We start from the raw sequence: 20,795 nt of genomic DNA, 5'->3' as shown, positions 1-20,795 counted from the left end.
ATGAGTCTGGCCTACTCATGTGCATATTCTCACTTCTCTAGGAACTCCTGGGAGACTCACTTGACCTTTGGCGAAGCCATCAAAGCCATCATAGACTGCATACATCCTGTGACCATCTGCAATGCCGACTCGAACAGCGGAGCGCACGGCTGCATTCATTCCAGCTGCGGGTGCCCCTACATTGATGACAGCCACATTGCAGTTGCTCTGAAAACAACAGGGCAGTGTCAAGTCATCAGACAAGAGCAAGCTCCCATTTGCAGACTTATAAGGGGGGTCATTCTGTGTCACGTTTGGCAGGAGGTGAGCTTCCAAAGATTCACACTAAGGTATGGGGTAAAAAAGATCCCTGAGTCACTCAGAAGACTGGGCCATTGATGGAAGCTGGCTACTACCTTTGCGATCTTGTCATCGGGCAGCTTCATGGCAAGACGCTTGTAGGTCTTCAGGTTTCCCTCAAAACTCCTTAAGAAAAACGACAATTTATTTTTGATTTAATATGGGTCTGTGAATATGAGTGCAGTGCCCATGGAGGCCAGAAGAGGGCATCCGATTCCCCTGGAGCTGGATTTACAGCAGTTTTATGAGCTGAGGTATGCTGGTTCTGCGATCTGATCTTACTTACCTTGTTCCCTAAACTGCTGAGCCATCTCTTCAACCCAAACTCTTGTAATTTTTATATTGAGACTAAGTACAGTCTCAAGGACCAAACAAGGACCTAAATCTCTAGCAGAGTTTTATTCTCGATCACTCACCTCCCTCGGAGTTTTACGGCATCTTTAAATCTCCTCTCATCCATTGCCTTCTGTACATCCTGGGTCTTTAAAAACAAAGTCATAATGAATGAATAAAGTTTGAAATGCTCTAAGGCTGAATCTTCACAGTCTGACCCCCATTGGATTGTTAATGGCCCCCAAATTGACAGATGACGTGGCATCTTTGAGGGTAGAGCCCCAAAGAAAAGGAGGGACTCTTTCTGCTCATGGCCACAGAATCAAAAAGATCGATTTGCACAAAGGCAAGATGCATGGAAATGGGTCTTTGAGGAGGTCTGATTAGTCTTCAATGCAGCTCATTTAAGGAAAAAGGAAGGCAGAGCTAGCTCACTGCCTCACTGAGGACTGCAGATCTCCAGTGTCGGTCACAGGTGGGATGTGAACAGAGGGATGTGAACAGAGGGATGTAGGCAACCTCAAGACAGAGAGCCCAGGGCTGAACACCCTGACTGTCTCAGCAAGTGGCTCTCTGTGGCTACTTGTTGAAGCCTCTATGTGATCATCTGAGTATCAGGTAAGTTACAAGTAATCCATTGTCTACAGTGAACAAAGACACAGGGGATGAACAATAAGGCCCACAGAAATGTACCACACATGGTTCAGAGTTTTGACCTTTTATTCCTATCATCTCTCACACAGTTTCAGACACTTCTTTTATCCTCCCATCCCCAAGGATACATAGGAACACACACAGACACAAATACAGACACACATCACCACACGTATGTATATATACTGTCTTTGTCCCTATTGGCTTCTGGGAATTAAGGTTACTTTCAACAAATTTCCCGACACACTATCATTGTGTGTGTGTCTGTCTGTATGTATGTCTCTGTGTGTGTGTGTGTCTATCTGTATATATGTCTGTATGTATGTCTCTCTGTCTGTGTGTGTGTGCGTGTCTATCAGTATATATGTCTGTATGTATGTCTCTCTGTCTATGTGTGTGTGTGTCTATCAGTATATATGTCTGTATGTATGTCTCTCTGTCTCTGTCTCTGTGTGTGTATGTGTGCATGTGTGTGCGTGTGTTGTGTCTGTATTATATAAGGCATAAATGTCAGGATCATTCAAAAGCCCAAATACTGCAACATTTCATGAAATATTTTTTTTTTTGGAAAAATAAAAAGTAATAGCAGTTTCTAATGCAGCAAGTCCACTGAAACTGCACTTACTGAAAAACTGCTTTGCAAAGCAGAATCCATTTTTATTTTATCTACCAGTAGAAACACCTGAAGGAACAGACCTATCTTAACATTACTGGAATCTGTCCCAAGGTCCTATCACAGAACAGAATGTCCTCGGGAACAAAAGGACAGAAAACAAAACTGAAGGAACTTAAGCGTGTCACACCTACAGCACCAGTTCCTGGCAGGACCATTTTCCTGCACTCGGTCTTTTGCTCCTGGTGCCCAGGAGCTACCTGGACCATCTGTGACTGTAAGTGAAAACAGTCACCCACTCTACCAGTTCCTGGTATAGAACACTCATCGTTAGGACAGGTGACCATGGAAATGCCTCATGGGTGGCAAAACAAAAGAAGCAGAAGAAGGTGAAGCATTTATACACTAATGACGCAGGGAGCCTGCTGCCATCATCTACAGGGTAGATGGATCATTCTGCCCTCCAAAAGGCCACTTGACCGAGTGCTCAACTTAATCTGAAGCAAACCACACAGCTTGAAGCACCCACTTGTTCCCACAGGCAGCCCATCCAATGTCCATGCCCACCCAATACCTGAGCTCACCATTTGCACACACTCCATCAGAGGCAGGCGCACAGCATGGTTTCCTCTCAGAGATACCACACAGGCCGGAGTCTGAGGCGTAGCCTCCAACAAGGCAACGACAGCTTCCACCCCCATGCGGCTGGCCTGCCAATGACAAGCACAATCACTAAAGACAATAGCCCTTCCAGAGACCACTGCAGGGTTCACTCTGTGCCTGCATTCTATGCTATAAAACAATGACTCAATCAGGGGTTTGCCCTGCTTCTATCTTGTTTATCTCTATTCATCTCTGGAACAATAAGAATATCAACTCCATGAAGAAATACCAGGTAACACTAAGAACTTAGGGTGTGAACTCAGGATGCTTGCTGTACTCTTGGCTTAGGTTCCGGAAGCTTACACTTGGGATACCCATTTATACAACGTGACTTTTACTCTCCTGGCACCCATGACTTCCCTATCAGTAGCATACTGACTTCCCATGTCAGCTGTGACCTCAGTCCAGGAAATTATCCACGTCAGTGAGTCTCAGAGGACCTTTAAATAAGGACATGGGCCACTATCGTCTCGAGGGATGAGGCTGCTGGTCAGCCTCCACAATAAATTAGTGGGTCTAAATTTCTTTTGAGGAGGTATCATGAAAACGACCAGTACTTTCCATCCCCACTCACCAAAATCCTGTCAAACGCAGAAGGGGTCCCTCCTCGTTGCACGTGTCCAAGAATGGTCACCCGGGTGTCAAAGCCCAGCTGCTTCACCACAAGCTGTGAAGAAGAATGCCCATCAGAAGACAGAGAACCGAACAGACCTCACGGGTGTGGTCCCAGGGTGCTGGCACTCAGGAAAGGGTGATCTACTTGGTCTTCAGGTGGAAATGTGAAAACTGATCATGCTTCATTGCTCCCTGCAGGAACAGCTATACACAACGCTAAAACTTATTTTTCCAAATAATGCTTTCACGTCTCAATGGTGCTGCTGTTTGCTTGTTTATTTTGATTTGGTTTTGGCTACTGGAAACAATATACTTAGGCCAGGTTGGCCTTGAACTTAACAATCCTCCTGAGTAAGCATCCTGAGTTTGAGGGTTATGGACAAGAATGGCCACACTCAGACTACTAAAATTAAAATCTCAAGAGAAAGAAAGAAAGAAAGAAAGAAGGAAGGAAGGAAGGAAGGAAGGAAGGAAGGAAGGAAGGAAGGAAGGAAGGAAGGAAAGAAGGAAAGAAGGAAAGAAGGAAAGAAGGAAAGAAGGAAGGACAAAAACTTGTAAAGCCAGATTGTTAATATCAGGGCTGGAACAACACAGCCTAGCTTGTGGTTCCTGAGTGGTTCTGAGATCCTAGTGAAAAGTCCTGTAGAGACTAGTAAGCACCAGCCTGAAGGAGTAGCAGAGTAGCAGCCTGCCAGATCCCATCCTTCCTCAGGGCCATGAGAAACCAGTGACTCACAGCCAACTAGGCAGGTTTCTTGGTGGGAACGTGATCAGCTGATGCTCCAGGTTAGAAGGAAATTAGAGGGAAAATCGGACATCTCCTTGTCTGTTTTTCCAAAAAGAGAAGCCCCTAGACTGTGCTGGCTGCCAAGTAGTCATGACTCCTTACTTCCAGGGCAAAGTCTCCGTAAGAGCTGGTCCTTTCTAACCCAAGGGCATGCTTATCCTCTCACTCTCTCGCCTCTATTGTTAGAGAAGCTATCTGTGGAGCCATTAGGACCACTGGAGACTTGACCCAAGAACTCCTGGCTGTTCAGCTCAAGCTTCATGCTCCCCATGCTATGAAAGTTGACTTAATATTCTAGATCTAAGTCCCATCCATCATTCTGACGATTCTTATGTCCAGCCGGGCAGCAGAGCAAAGGTGAGGCATTACACATGCTTACCTCCTTGATTTTCTCAGAGCTGATTGGTTTATTTTGGGTATCGATTGCTCCTTCAGCCACAATGATAATATTCAGCCTCTTTTTTTGGGCACGGTTCTAAGGAAACAGAAAATTCAAACTCCTTAAATTTATAATCTGCATTTAATGACAACAAACCTGAGAAGTGAGTCATAAATGGAAATGGCTTCTTTCCAGGCAGAAACCATGCCGAATTTGAAGTCTTTCGCAGTAACCGCCAAAGTAGGGGAAAGTTGCCTTAGTGATGGCTGAGTTAGTAGTCTAGGTGACATTACAAGTACACATGAGAATGGGGACACAGTTAGATCTGGTTTACGGTGCGGTATATAGGCATGTTGGTTGATGGTCACCCCATAGCAGTTAGCAAACACAGGCTGGACTCCTCAAGTTTTGCCTGCCCCTGACCATGTTTTCTGTCCCCTTTATGTTTGAGCTTTTTCCCGTCTCCCCATGGGACCTCCCTAAACTCAGTCTTGTGAGGTCAACAATTCTCCCCCATCATGTTAGATAATACTGCAGACTGAGAAGAGTAGCTGACGGGTGGGTACAGATAAGATATCAGGGAAGAATACTGGAATGTCCTAAGACCCAAGCACTGAGTGCTTGTCCCCAGCCCGTGGAACTACTGGATGAGAATATAAGAGATGGAGCCTAGGGGAAGAAGACTACAGTAATTGGCAGAGAGTGTTTTGGGTGTGTGTGGAGAGGGGGGAGATATTATGACCCCATCCTTTTGGTAGTTTAAATGTAACTGGCCCCCATAACCTCAGAGGTAGTGGCACTATCAGGAGGTATGAACTCATTAAATAAGTGTGGCCTCATTGGAGGAAGTGTGTCAGAGTGGGGGACAGGCTTTGAGGTCCCATATGCTCAAGCTGCATCTAGTTCAGTTCACTTCCTGTTGCCTACAGATCAAGATGAAGAACTCTCAGCTCCTTTTCCAGCACCATACCTGCCTCCACACAGCCATATCATGTCATGATGATAATGGACTAAACCTCTGAACAGAAAGTCACTCCAATTAAGTATTTTCCTTCTCTATGACTTGCCATAGTGATAGTGTCTTTTCACAGCAATAAAAAACCCTAACCAAGACACTATTAGTCCTTTTCCTTTCTTTTCTTTCTGATCACCATGAGGTAAACAGACCTCTTCTGTCCCGTAACTCTGTCATGATTCATGATATCATCACAGGCTCAACCAACCATGGGCCAATACTTCCACGATCATGAGACAAAATAAATGTTTTCCTTTACAGTTGATTTAGCTCAGATGTTTGCCACAGGAACAGAAATCTAACAGACACAGAATCCACATAAAGGGTCTGACACACACAGTTACACTTATTTAATCCTTTGGGACCCTGACTTATGAACACTCTGAGACCCTGTCATGTGTACTCACATTCTAGTACCCTGTTTTATATAAACTCACAAGGTCACTTGAGGCTAAAATATACCTAAGAGCACAGGGCAACTAAAGCATGGCATGGGTTTGCTCATTGTCAATGGATTTGCTTTCTATAAAATCCAAACAAAATATGGTCCCTTAGAAAAGTAGGGCAGGAAGGAATATACTGATATGGATCAGAAGTATATAGCATCAAAGCCACAAATATTTTTTTCTTGTTTATGGCTGCTATAAAATGTGGCATGCTTTGAACAATGTGCTGACAAGAAATACCTTCTTTACAATATACAGGCATGAATACAGAGTAATTACCTTAGCCTTGCTTCAAAGAGGACAGGAAGAACAATTTCTATAAATATGGGGTGGCTAAATATGTGTGCTTAGTCACAAAACAATATTCTGCAGTGGTTAAAAAACAATGGAACCTGTGGCCTACAGAAACAGCTCTTTTGGTAAAATACTTGCCTTTACAAGCATAATGACCTGTAGTTGATTCCCAGAGCCTGTTTGGGAGAAAAAGGATGGAGAGAAATAATGGGGCAAGCTGGTAATTCCAGAGCTGGGGAAGGAGACAGAAGGAAGATCCCTGGGATTCACCAATTTGAGATTGTCCCCCAAGGAGAAAAAGGGAGAGAGCTTCTGAAGAACAAGACCCCAAGGCATTTTCTTGATTGCTAACTGAGGTCACAGGGCTATGGCCACTGTGGGGAGTGACATCGCTTACAGCCCTGAGCAGGTGGGTTTGGCCTGCATAGATGTAGCTGCAAATGATCCAGTGAGCAGCCTTTTTCTCTGTGCTCTCTGCTTCAGTTCCTGCCTCCAGGTTCCTGCCTTGAGTTCTGCTCTAGACGAGGGATTGTAAGCTAAATCTAACCCTTCTCTCACTAAGTTCATTTTGGTTCCGTGTTTTATCACAGCAACAGAGAAAACAAACTACAATATTGTCATACATGTGTGTAGCTGTTCACACATGAACAGACATGCATGGGGAATGCACACACAAACAATAGGATCCTCAGTGTATTTAAATAGGAAGAAAGGCGCCATGCCACTACAACTTAAGTGCCTCCGTGTTTGGTATCTGATTAACTGATCCACCGACTTTTACAAAGTCACCAAGGAATATACTTTTCCCATGTAAGAGAGGAGCACCTTCGGACACGGAAAGGTGAGGTTATTTGATCAAAGTCATCCTCTTTGTAGTACAGTCTATATCTAGGTCAAGGAACTCTATAGCCTTGCAAAGCCCTTTATACATTTTACACTTACGTGCATATTATAGACTAGGAAATCTTCTAGAATATCGGGTAACTTCTTGCAGTATCATACTGGTGACCCATAAAAACAAATAAGAGGTACAGAGATAGCAAATGTCTGCCCTAACTCACTCAAAACTTGGGAGGTGGGAAAGCTATGCATCCTGGTCTTGTCCTACTTGAGAGCACCCTGTAGGAAGTCTAGAATAGAAGGTTTTTGAATGGGATTACATGAAGAAATGGTCTTTAAATCTAAGAGTATCTAGAAACTAAATGACCATTCCAATCACATAGACTGACTACGTACTTCCTGTCAGCCAAGCCCCAACAGTCTTCCACATCTCTGAATCACTGCCCATAGATCTGTGGCCTGTGACAATTTACTGCACATCAGGCTTCAGGTAAATCAGGAAGAAGACATAAGGGGACCAGATATGACTTCTAAGGAGGTAGAGACCACTGAGGTGATGTCCTAGGTGATGGCAATCCTCAGTCTTTGGGTCATAACAACAGTGGCAGTAAATGGGATAACCTGTCTTAATTAGGCATCTAAGTAATGCCCCCGGATGAGGCAGGACCAAATCAGAGGAAACTCCCTCCCCGTGGCAACAGCCGCATTCTGGCCATCCACTGTAGCTGGCTTATTTCATGTTAAGGATGCTGAACCTCATTTTTCTCACTTTGATGTAACTTTAACCAATAGCTTGCCACATAAGTTTTTATTTCAGCAAAACCTATTTGGTTCATGACTTGAATTATTGTCCTCCTTTGAGACTGTTATTCAAAAGCAATGTTTTATTGCACCCTCCCCCACAGCCTTTCCCAGACAGTGCATCTGTGCTTGCTGGCTATAAATAAAATTGATCTGTGATATAATGCTTACATAATTTTCTTATAGAGCAGTGATAAGATTGTTTCAAAAATAAGGAAGAGGAAAGTATTGTCCTTATTAATATCTCTGCCCTGAAAGCTACGCATGCTCTTAAAGGGGCTCTCCCACGCTGTATTAGGCCTTCATGGCGGATATCTGCCCTACCCTAATACTTCGAAGAACAACGTACAACAAAATCCTGACAGGGGAAGAGAGGAACATGGTTCAAAATAGTTAGGAAAAAGAAGAGCCGAAAAGTCCCCATACACCGTGGAAAGAAATGTCACAACACCTCACCCCATCTGGAGCTGGGCAGGGAGAGGAGCAGGATTTAAAACTAGAGAGTCCAACACATGTCTGAGCTCAGTGATGAGGAAGTCTTGAACGGCAAACAAGAGTTGTCTCTGTAATCCTGACTTTGTCTAATTACCACGATGGCATCTCTGGGTGCAAGAGCCATCTAGACACAGAACTACTGCTTTGGATGAAAGAGAATCAACAGTTCCAGCTGTTTCTCCATGGCAACATTGGAAAGAGAACCATACAGTCACAGGTTGCGTGGGCAGATCCTCAGCAGCAGGCTTGACCTCGTTTTATGGGCAGCAAGCAAGTTTTCAAGTGTTCAAAAAAGCCATCCAAATAGGCCACCCCCGAAGGCCTTGTGGATCCTTACCCAAGCAACATATCCAGACTCCCAATTACCTCTGAGAGTTTCAGGCACATGTTTTCCTCCCAGCCTTCCTCGGGTGGAGACTCCGGAAGGAACACCCAGTCGGCACCGCAAGCCAAGGCGCTCACCAAGGCCAAGTAACTGCGTGGGAAGAGAGTGATTAATACCCAGGAAGGAAGGAGCAGCCTGCTGGTAAGGCTCGTGGGCCACGGCCACCCATGCTCAAAGACAACCTTGGGCAGCTCTGGCCCTTGAGACACTGCAGGAGCTTTATGGCCCCTGTAGCGATGCAAGGTGCAGAGCACAATGTGGAGCACTCACACAGATGCCACGAAGGCTGTACCCACCAGGATGGTGTCTGCAGATACCTACCCACAGTGTCTCCCCATCACCTCCAGGACGAAGGTCCTCTGGTGGCTGGAAAAGGAGTACAGGGCACACATTACCATTCACAGCAAGTGTACTTACAGCCATGGCTGACAGACAGCCTGCTTCTCAACTATGGCTGGCACCTTGCTCCCAAAAGCTGACTCATTTTCTACAAAAAGCAAGCTCTAATGCAAGTGTTTCAGACCTAAGGAGTAACGAGGCTTTAATAATAACTGCATTTGGAGGTTTTTGCTGAGTAGCCAAGGGTGGGTGACCTTGAGCTTCTGATCCTTCTGTCTCCACATCTAAGATGCTAGGCCTACAGGAAGGCACTACCACTTCCAGCTTACACTGTACAGAAAATATTTCCACCCTTCACTTGTTCCCTACAACTTCTTTATTCTTTTCAGGTGATTTCCTATGACCTTTTCTAAAAAGCATCACCATGAACTATGCTGGATACTTCTTCTTAAAGACATGGGTCAGCCAGGCTCTTATCTGCCATCTCAGAACTGGAGAGGCAACAAAGTTGGGGGTTTAAGTCCATTCTGGTCTACAGAGGGAATCGTGAAGCCATAGGCTGGCTATATCCATGTGAGCACATGAGCATGGATGCTACTAAAAGCCAACTCCATCAACACATAGTGACCGTCTTTCCTGGCAGTGGAAAAATCCAACTGTTCTGAGCCATTCTTCTAGTCCTAAAGAGGTGATGGGTTTTCCCAATGCCACAGAGTTCAGTGGACAGAGGAGCAGCTAAGAACCAGACGTATATACAAAGGACCCCATGAAGCCCTAGTCTTCTTCTTCAGTAATGCTTGCTCCAATGTTCCAAGCTTCACGCTACCTACTCAAAATAAAAGGTTTATCTGACTTAGTATTTCCCAGGATTGTCACGAAAAGGCTCCCAGGACCTCCATGATGTTTTAGAGAGATGTTAGTGATGCCTCCTTATGGGTCTACATCACCACAGATTAGTGTGAGTGTTCTACTCAAACTCCAGTTCATCCCATCTGTAGCTTAGACCCTAAAAGTGACACTATAATGTCTCACTCCACTAACGAGTGTGCCAACCTCACTGAATGCCTCTTTTTGTGTTATTCAATGAGAAGAGCCTGGGGGAGGGGGGCTTTAGATCATTTTCGTTTCCTTCTGTTTTCTAGCTTCTTGCCCATAAGCACACTTAGAAAAATACGAATATGTTATCTGCAGAATGTGCAGGCGCCAGCAGTAATAACCTATTCATTTCTCTAAGTCCTTTTACCTCTGGGCAGTGGTCATGATGGCATCAACAACTTCAATAATTCGGTGCAGAGCCGAATCTGTGCCAATGGTCATGTCTGTGCCGCAGAAGTCATTGTCGATGGAGCCCACCATGCCCACCACATTGAGGTAGGAGTGCTTCTCCACTGCATCCTTATCGATCTCACCTGCATTCGGGACAAGAAACACACTTCACATTCGGGAAGAACTGCCAAGTCTCCTTGTGCTCCACCAGATGTGAAAGACATGAATGGCCATGGGATGAAAATCAAGTACTCTAAGCTCAGCTTTTTTTTATAAATTTCCCCAGAATTATACACACCCTGAATCAGTACACTGAAGGAAAGAGAAGCCAGAGGAAGCCAGAAAGGATTACACAAAATGTAAATTGGCACCGGGCATGAAGCAAGAACACCAAATTATTAAAATAAATAAAAATCCAAAGTTTTCAATTTAAGATAAAAACTTAAATTTTTGTTAGCAATGGCTTTGGACAGTAATGACTTTCAATAAGGGTGCTGTGGGTCAATGGTTTTATCCTGTAAAGATTTGTTTCTTGTACTTGTTTAATAAAATGCTGATTGGCTAGTAGCCAGGCAGGAAGTATAGGCGGGGCAACCAGGCAGGAAGTAGAGGTGGGGCAATGAGAACAGGAGAATTCTGGGAAGAGTCAATCTGCAGTCGTCACCCAGAAACAAAGGAAGCCAGACACAAAGCAAGCAAAATGTGACTGCCTCGCTAAAAAAGGTACCAAGCCACGTGGCTAACACAGACAACAATTGTGGGCTAATATAAGTTATAAGAGTTAATAAGAAGTCTGAGCTAATAGGTCAATCAGTTTATAATTAATGTAGACCTCTGTGTAGTTTATTTGGCACTAAATGGCTATGGGACCCGGTGGGACAGAAAGCTCGGTCAACATAAGAGCACATCATAATTTCATAATTAAGTTCTTTACAAACTTATGGTCACTTTTATATCGATTTCTTAAAGATGCCCATAGAACTAGCTGGTACATGTGCAGCTGGAACACCTCTCAGATAAACACATCTGGTCAGGTAGTTCTGCACAAATTAAATTAAAATAGTGTGGGCGGGGGGGGGGGGGGGGNAGGGGGGGGGGGGGGGGGGGGGGGGGGGGCGTCTAGGCCTTTACCGATGGTCACCAATGGGTTAGTGAATTAAAAGATGGGTAAGGCCTCTCTGTTCTATTTCCTGAGTAGATTTGTCTGTCTGTTTTTCAAGACAGGATTTCTCTGTATACTTTTGGCTGTCCAAGAACTCACTCAGTAGACCAAGCTGGCTTCTAACTCACAGAGATAGATTTTTGAAGGTTTTTTTTTTGTTTTTTGACTGTTTTTAGTGAAATTTAAGGACATATTTTATCTAAGCTTTCAATTTTCATGAAGTTATCATTTGAGCAATACACCGTTGTGAAGTTATACTTGATACAGAATTGGAACTATATAATAACAGCTTTAAAGAGACAGAGACAACATTTCATACATAGTTCTCAGACATCCTTTCTTAAGTAACAGCAAAATTGATTTAAAATTAAAAATAAAAAATGAGTAAAAGCAGATCAGCATCTTCTATTTAAATTCTTGCAACAACGTAAGTTGGGAAACATCCCAGCATAGCAGGAGGAGCACAGTGTGAAGGCTTAGAAGTGTGGATGTTGACATCCAAGGGCTGGTACGCATCCAGCCCTTGGCTTCTTTGGGACATGTCAAATGAAAAATGGGGGTATATATGACTGCTGTCATGAGGGATTCCCTAGACCTAGCACATAGTGGGACTTATTGTCATTACTGTTCCTATCTGAGGTACAGATTTAAATCCTGTGGTGCCAGATCCTGAAATAAGACCACAGCCACAATTCGACTACAAGAGAAACAAAAAACAAAAAACGGACTGGGTGTGGTGCACACCTTTAACCCCCAGCACTTAGGAGGCTGATGCCATGCATCTCTCTCTCTCTATGAGTTCATGGCCAGTCTGGTCTATAGTGAAACCACATCTCAAAAACTAAAATGAAATAAAAATTTAAAAGTTGGCTCAAAAGTATGTATGCTCATGACAGTTGAAATTACTCTTATTTTTCCTCCCTTAAAGAATGTCCAACTTTGCAAGCTCCTGAAAAGCACCGACAGGGAAATCGTGAAGCAGGTAATTCCGTGAAAGGCGGAAGCAGAAACAGGAACATACCATTCTTAGCCAGCTCTTCCAGCAGTCCATTCCACTCCTTCCGAAAGAGGTTGGCTCCTGTGAGACTTCCGTCCCCGCCGATCACGCATAGGTTGGTGATGCCCAAACGCACCAAGTTACAGGCAGCTTTCAGGCGCCCTTCCCGGCTGCGAAAGGCCTGGCAACGGGCACTGCCGATGATCGTCCCACCCTGGAGAGGACATAAATCACGCTCACTGACAGGAAGCCCTAGGGATCGGCACAGGAATGGATCGACTATATATGTAGAACGTTCCACATGTTTTCCTCATTTTCACCTCTGTAATCAGAGATTGCAAAGTCCGAGTGCCCCACTGGGAATCCAGGAAGAAACGCTCTAGCCTGGTGCCCATGAAAGAGAAATGGGGGGACAGAGCAAATGTCTACAGGGTCACCACAGCCTCCCAGCTTGTTAGAGTCAAAGCAGTCCCAACAGGAGATGGCCAGGTACACACAGAGGGAAAGATATGTCAGCACTTCACCGGACATGAGTGAGCAAACCTGTCCTGCCTCCGTGACCTGGCTCTCCTGTGTATCAGCTCAGTGAACCAAAGGATTATGAAAGGCGTGCAGCTTCCATGATTGCACCTAAAGCTATAGTCCTGGAGTGGCTGCCCCCACGAGGGTCAGGACTACATCCTAGGGTGAGAATGGACCTGTGCCTCTCAGCAAACCTGCCATTCACAACCACGAGCGCATTTCCTTGTTTGCTATCTCTATCGCAACAGCAAAGTGAGACTGTTCTGTGTTGGTAGCAAGCTAATGTCTGTGAAGCATTACTCGCCTGATTATGAATGGGTCAAACGTCATTCACTCTCTTTCCAGGTACGCAGCAAAGCTAAGAACTTCCCAAGTGCAATCTCCGTCTTCGACAGTTGTTCAAGTGCACACCCCCTTAGCACCTTCATTGTGATTTTGCCAATTTTACTTATACTAAAAAAACACGGGCATCGTGGCTCTCACCTTTAGACCTAGCACTCGGGAGAGAGAGGCAGGTGGACCTCTGGGAGTTCCAAGGCAGCCTAGTCTATAGAGCGAGTTCCTGGACAGCCAGGGCTACACAGAAAAACCCTGTCATGAGAAAAATAAAAAGACTCAAGATGAGTCAGAGATTAATCCTGAGGTTTTAGAAGCTCAAGTCACAAATAAAGAGCTTTTTATAGTCTTTTCTTTCTACAGCATCTCTTTTTCTCAACTAATTTGAACCCTTTCTTAAGTCAAAATGTTCCAGGAGTTTATGAGACATCCTGGACAGATTTCTTTTAAATTCAAAGCAAGCAACTGTTTTGCCTGAAGCAGCAATTACTTCTTCCTTGTGCAGAACACAGAAATTAGCTGTGTCTGCTTCAAGCTAGAGCAGGGATGAAGTGTCCTTGTTAAATCCACAACTCTAGGGGCGGCCAGGCAGAATCGTTCCCAGCTTTGTTTCACTCGGTGCCAAGAGATATGTAAAAACCCACTGGGCATAGAGATTAGCCAAAAGCACATAGCACCAGCAAACTGAAGTAACCTCTACATTCCTCTGCTCAAAAAAAAAAAAAANAAAAAAAAAAAAAAAAAAAAAAAAAAGAAAGAAAGAAAGAAAGAAAGAAAAGAAAATTCCAGAAGTAACACAATGAACAGTAGCTAAGGCTGAGACATACAAGTTTGTATATTACAAGGATACTTCCTGAGTTAAGGTCATGCTGATGTTTTTAAGACTTAATAAAAGGGCCTGGAAGATGACTCAGTGGTTAAGACTACTTGTTGTATAATCATGAGGACCAGAGTTCAGATTCCAGCTCCCATGTAACAAGTCAGGTATTCTGCAAATGGCTGTGATTCCAGCTCCAAGAGATCCAGTATCCTTTTCTGGCATTCCCGTGCACAAGTGCACAGACAAGCACACACACACACACAGGCACACACACAGGCACACATATACTCACATGAAATAAATAATAATGAAATGACACATATTGTAGATTGAATGTGAAATAGATCCCACAGGCAGCTGTGTCTGAACCCTCGGTCCTCAAGTAGTGATGCTACTGTTTGGGAAGAATTGTGGCTGCTTTGACATGGACTGAAGTCCAAGTGGGTTGCTGGGATGATCTTCGAAAATGGTAACTACCTCGGCTTCTGGCCCCAGCTCTCTGCTTCTTATATGCCAAGGTGTGAGAAGCCATGCAAGAATCTGCCTCTGGCTTGGCTCTGGAGGGGTTCCCAGGAGTCCACGGGGATATCCCCAGCTAGGACCCTGGGCAGTGGAGGAGAGGGCGCCTGAACTGGCCTTTTCCCATAGTCAGACTGATGACTATCTTGCATATCTCCATAGAACCTTTGTCTGACGACGGATGGAGACAGAGACAGAGACCCACATGGGAGCACTGGACTGAGCTCCCGAGGTCCAGCTGAAGAGCGGAAGGAGGGAGTATATGATCAAGGAAGTCAGGACCATGAGGGGTTGGTCCACCCAGTCAGTATGCCTGAACTAATGGGAGTTCACCAACTCCAGGTGGACTGGGAATGAATGAGCATGGGATCAAACTGGACCTTCTGAATGTGGTTGACAATTGGGGCAGACTGAGGGGCCAATGATAATGGCACTGGGATTTGTCTCTTCTGCATGTACTGGCATTTGGGGATCCTATTGTCTTTGAATGCATAGCTTCCTAAGCCTGGATGTACTCGGGAGGGCCTTGAAGTTCCCACAGGGCAGGGTGCCTTGCCCTCTCTTAGGACTGGAGGGGGTGGGAGGAAGGTTGTGAGGGAGTGGGAGGGAAGTGGGAAGAGGGGAGGAAGTGGGCATTTTGATTGCTATTATTTATAAAGTAATAAAAAGAGAATCTGCCTCTGTTACAAGCTCAGCCATGAGCCACCACCTGCCACCATGGGCTGCACTGCTTAGGCCCTCAACCACCTTGCTCTCCTGGTGTGAAGGACTATGTCCTCTGAATCATGAACCAAATAAGTCCTCCCTCGGGTCCCTTTAGTCAGATATTTGTCAGAGACAAGAAAAAGAAAGAACACAGTAAGCAATGGGTGTTTTCTGTCCTTATAATTACTTTATTGCTTATAATTGGCTAGCTAATAATAATTACATACTAATATAATAGTTTATTAGTTCATAATAAGCTAGCTGGAATGGGAACTCATTTTAGAACTTACTGAAGCTCAATCAGAAAATGTTTCAAACTAAAATGGTGACATTAATACAGAGAAATAAAGAGCAACATGGTACCTACCACTTGTAGAATGCTGGAGACACTCTCCCAGTTGGCTTCCACAATATTGGAGCCTCCATCCACCATGCCTTGGTAACCCTGGATGTGAAAAGATAAACGTCTACTTAAAAAGATGCTGGACTTCACATTAATTTACATAGACCCACAACTTAGACAAAACAGAAAGACAAGTGGCAATGAGCCTAGCTTTCCAGGTGACTGCTAGGAGAACAATGCAATGCAAGTGTTGCCTAAAAGTAGTAAACCATGGCTAAAAAACAGATAAAGAAACAAAGAAAACTCTCCCTAGAAAATTTGCTTCTACGAAGCCTGGAAGCAGTGCATGATGGGTCCATGTGTTAGATCCTAGTCTGCATGGTGAAGAAATGGAGTCTACCTAGAGTGCCAAGGTCTTCATCCAAATTCACATGCTTCTGAGTCAGAAAGAAAACAGTGAAAGGTGCAGCCAGAATGGCAGCCATAACTCAGGAGCAGTCTCAAAAGGCCAGGACACAGCATTGTCCCCACTGAAGGACTTTGACAATGGAACATGAGGACCCGCCAAGTTCCCACACAAAGGGCCCTTGCAGCAAGGTCTGGTATTCAATGGTAGGGTAAAATAAGAGACCCATGGAAAGAAGGTGGCTACAGCTTGCACACCAAAGAGGACCAGCTGGAGGTCAAAAAAAAATTCCTTTGTGGACAGCCTTGTCTTGTTCCTGATTTTAGTGTGATTGCTTTCAGTTTCTCTATTTAATTTGATGTTGGCTATAGACTTGCTGTAAATTGCCTTTATTGTGTTTAGGTATGTCCCTGGTATCCCTAATCTCTCCAAGAGTTTTAACACGAAGGGACGTTGGATTTTGTCAAAGGCCTTTTCCAGCATCTAATGAGATGATCGTGTATTTGTGGTGTGGTGGTGGTGTGTATGTGTGTGTGTTTCAGTTTACTTATGTGGTGGGTTACATTGGCTGAGTTTCACATATTGGACCATCTCTACATCTATGGGATGAAGTCTACTTGATCAAGGTGGGTGATCTTTTTAATGTACTCTTGGATTTGGTTGGTAAGAGTTTTTGTGTCTATGTTCATAGGGAAATGGGTCTGTGATTCTTTGTCTTTGTTAAATCTTTGTGTGGTTTGAGTATCAGAGTAACCACGGCCTCATAAATTGCATTTGGTAATTTTCTTCTGGAACAGCTGGAGGTCAAAAAGCATCCTGAGATTGTCTCAGAGCTGGGTTCAGGTAAACCTTTTGTAGCATCACTATCTACAGTATTTCTGCAGCATCCACACTGCTCCTCGCTCAGTCACTACAGGCCATCTCACTATTTAATCATGCCACACAGAGAACAGAAATGTTCCCTTTCCTCTTATTCTTTTCATTTAAATGTTGGCTTTTGTTTGTTTGTTTGTTTGTTTGTTTATTGACACAAAGTCTCACACAGCCCAGACTGGCCTTGAATTTACTGTGCAGCTGAGGATGGTCTTGAACTTCTGATGCTTCTGCCTCCAGCTCCCAAGTACTGGGGTTACAGGTATGCACTGCACTGGCACACCCAGTCTTATTTGGTGCTGCAAATTGAATTCAGGGCTTCTTACGTGCTAGGCAAGCATTCTACCAACTGTTCTACATACAAGTCCTAAATACTGATTTGATACTTTAAAATGTGTTGGTTGTTTTGTTGGTTTTTTTTTTTTACAAAGAATTTTGCTAATTAGAAAACAAGGGGAAATGCTCTACAAGCCTTAACACATTTAAAGGTGCTTGCGATAATAATTTAAATATTTCGCATAGTCTAGATATCTACGGTGAAGGAAGCAATCAGAAACCCCAGAGGAGAATGATTCAACTACTCTTGCATTTAAAGCTCCACTCCACTGTACACGTGGTAACTTACTGGGAAATGACTCATCCTTTAGTTTGCAAAGTCATTGTGCTCACCGCCACCTGCAGCTCTGAGCTGCTTTTACTCAGAAGAAGCCATTGCCAATTAGGAGGACTGATTTTACCCTAATTTATTATCGTGTAGAAAGTGAGATCATTTTTTTTTCCCCAGTTGGGAAAAACACTTATCCTAATGTCGCCACACCACTTTCTAAAATTCCATTTTGTACTCTGCCTTCAAAGCCAATTTCATGACTCACCTAAGAAAAGCAAACCATCGAGCCTTTTACAATCAATCTAAGTTCTTAACCAAAGAAGTCACCCTACCAGCTTTGTCTACTCTACTCCAGAGGATGATTCTAAGGAGACCCACCATCCACCAGAATTTCTTATCACATCGTTCACTGCCATGACAACACGGGTCACACACAGGCTCTGATTTATACTGAACAGCACTTGACTGAGCATCAGTGGCCCCCAACTGATTCTGAAGAAATGCGCTGCTTTATTTAGGGGACCGTGTGGCCACTATGCTTAGCCACGTGTTGACTCCACCATAAACAAAGTAAGATCCAGCCCACTCACTCTAAGTAATCAAATTATTTTTTCAAAATTAAAGAGCCATATGGAAAATTATCATCTAATATTAAATCAGGCCTTTTCCTTTCTTAGTCTTGTTGAATGGATCTATGGTCAGTTAAAGTGGTATATTATTTGTGTTTTAATAAATAAAGCTTGCCTGAAGATCAGAGGGCAAAGCAGCCACACTAGTCAGCCATACAGGCCAGGGAGTAAGTGGTGGCACACACCTTTAATCCCAGGACTCAGCAGACAGGGGTCCAGGGATCTCTGTAAATTCAAAGCTACTCTGAGCTACACAAGATTGATCCAGAAACAGAGCCAGGTGGTGATGGTTCATACCTTTAATCCCAGTGTTTGGGAGTCACACACTTTTAATCCCAGCACTAGAGAGGTGAAGACAGGAGCAATATGTCTGGGCAGAGAGAGGAATATAAAGGGGAAGAGACAGGAATTCACTGGATTGTGAAGTCTGAGGAGTTGTGAAGACAGAATCTTGTCCCTTCAGTTTAAAGATTTGGTAGAAGTAAAAAGTCTCTCTGGTGGTTGCCTGTTTTGCTTTCCTGATCTTCAACTTGATTGTTCATGTGACAGTAGGTTTCTTGTTACCTGACAGATTCATGTGTCTCAATGTGAATTTCTGAAGTTTTCTGCTACAAAAAAATGCTTGAGGGCAGGAATGTTGACAGTCTCTGAATAGCTATCTGATTTTTATATTCATATTTATATTAGTAAAAACCATTGGTCAAAACTGGCTGTTCAAAAGAGGGGGGCACAAAAGTTCCGTATGTCCATGGTTTTCTTTTTTCTTTTTATGGTTTGAGACAGGCTTTCTCTGTTGTAGCTTTGGTTGTCCTGAAACTCTGTAAATCAGGCTGGCCTCGAACTCACAGAGATCCACCTGCCTCTGCCTACCAAGTGCTGGAATTAAAGCCCAGCATTTTTCTTTATTTTTAAGATTTTGTTCCATTTGTGTGTGTGTGTGTGTGTGTGTGTGTGTGTGTGTGTGTGTGTATGTAGGTACTCTTAGAAGCCAGAAGAGGGCAGCAGATACTCTGCAGCTGGTGTTAAACACAGTTGTGAACCTACTGAAGTAGGTGCTAAGAACAGAACTGCAGGCCTCTGTAAGAGTAGTAAGCACTGTGTGGGATTTTTAATTTAAATATATATTAAATTATAATTTCTTTATTTTCCTCCTTTCACTTCCTCCCTCCAATCCACCCCTTCTATTGTTCTCTCTCTCTCTCTCTCTCTCTCTCTCTCTCTCTCTCTCTCATATATATATATATATATATATTTGTATTTGTGCATGTGTATATGTCTATGAATATAAATATATATATACATATATTCCTAAATACATAAATATAACCTGCTCAGCCTCTACATTACTAGTGTGTATATGATTTCAGTAGACATGCTAACACAAAAATTAGAAATCTAATAAGGCCCCAACCTTACACAAAGAACTATAGGCAACTAAGGAATTCTGAGAGTACTAGTCTTCCCCAGGGAATAGCCTCCAAAGTGGTTATCCAATACCATGTGCTCAGTCCTGAAATCATGCACTTACAAGCAAGTGATGGGTCATTTCTCTAGTCTCACTTGGGAGCCCAGGCATCGGGATCCTCCTACTTCAGCTTCCTGACTTCAGATTCATGGGAATCCTCCTGTTTCAGATTCTGATTTGATGGAATTACAGGCATGAGTCACCATGCCAGGGTTACCAGTGATTTTTGAAATTCAGGACCTTGGCTTAATTTTGCACACAGGAAAGGTCCACACAGAATCTGAGACTGTAGAGTCTTTCGTTCCTGGCCTAGAGGACTGTGATCATCTCTCAGCCAAGGCTCTGAACTGAAGTAAAGAACTTGACAGTCAGCCCATTAAAAAATGTTCTCAGTGGCTTAATTACTTCATGGAAAATTCCTACAGAGAAAGAAGCCATAGAACTTGTCCTTGGTAAGGCTGGGTCAGCTCTAAAATAGGTTAGATCATGGCAAGCCATTATATAGTTCTGTACTTGGAGCATGAGCAAACAAGCCGCTAATACACTGACTTGATTTATTTGGTCCTCTGGCATCATTAGATTTCCTTAAGCCAAAGCTAACAGTGCTCAATTTCGGGAATGTTATCAACCTAACAGCCACAGCAGGAAGGAGGCAGGTCATCCTCCCTCCAGGATAACAGTCATATTTACATGGGGTGATTATGACATCCTCAGTGGGCACTCACTCAGCCTCACTGTGACTACCACTGGGCAGAGAAAGTCCATCCTCTTTTGCAATTTGACAGTGCTGTGTGTTTGGACTGTCTGAAACTGTCACGACAATGAGACGGCTGTAGGGATTATCAGGTCAGAAGTGACATATAAATTTAGTGTAAGACCTAGCATAGTTTTAGCACTTATTAAAAAACGGTACTCACGCCTGCAGCTATTATCACTACTAAAACATATCCTGGTCCGTGTTCCAGGGAAAAGGGCAGGAACTCATCATATGGATTGGCCTTTTATTAAGTCAGTGTAAGTCAACCAGCACTCTTAAGAGTCATGCATGTAGGTACAAAGGCTGGGCCTGGCAGAGTGTACTGGTGAACGGCCTACAGGGGACAGCGTGTGCTGATGCAATCCAGTTCCACCTTCAAATGCCACTGCT

The 20,795-nt window shown here is 43.9% G+C and overlaps 1 protein-coding gene across 3 annotated transcripts in view; it reads right to left on the bottom strand.

The window, feature by feature from the left end:
• Positions 1 to 20,795, bottom strand: part of Pfkp (phosphofructokinase, platelet) — a 61,693-nt gene that overhangs the window by 20,784 nt on the left and 20,114 nt on the right. For all 3 annotated transcript variants that reach the window (XM_050142259.1, XM_050142260.1, XM_050142258.1), the window contains exons 3-13: positions 15,693 to 15,770; positions 12,448 to 12,637; positions 10,242 to 10,407; positions 8,981 to 9,025; positions 8,641 to 8,749; positions 4,384 to 4,479; positions 3,177 to 3,269; positions 2,524 to 2,649; positions 756 to 820; positions 396 to 465; positions 61 to 207 (exon numbers count right to left, since the gene is read on the bottom strand). In XM_050142259.1, the coding sequence (XP_049998216.1) occupies positions 61 to 207; positions 396 to 465; positions 756 to 820; positions 2,524 to 2,649; positions 3,177 to 3,269; positions 4,384 to 4,479; positions 8,641 to 8,749; positions 8,981 to 9,025; positions 10,242 to 10,407; positions 12,448 to 12,637; positions 15,693 to 15,770 (1,185 nt within the window). The remainder of the gene's footprint in view (positions 1 to 60; positions 208 to 395; positions 466 to 755; positions 821 to 2,523; positions 2,650 to 3,176; positions 3,270 to 4,383; positions 4,480 to 8,640; positions 8,750 to 8,980; positions 9,026 to 10,241; positions 10,408 to 12,447; positions 12,638 to 15,692; positions 15,771 to 20,795) is intronic.

The sequence above is a fragment of the Alexandromys fortis genome, unplaced genomic scaffold (genome assembly GCF_014885135.2).
Source record: "Alexandromys fortis isolate MF-2015 unplaced genomic scaffold, M_Fortis_MF-2015_v1.1 scaffold_5, whole genome shotgun sequence".
NCBI classification, from domain to species: domain Eukaryota; kingdom Metazoa; phylum Chordata; class Mammalia; order Rodentia; family Cricetidae; genus Alexandromys; species Alexandromys fortis.
This window is presented reverse-complemented; position numbering and strand designations above follow the sequence as displayed.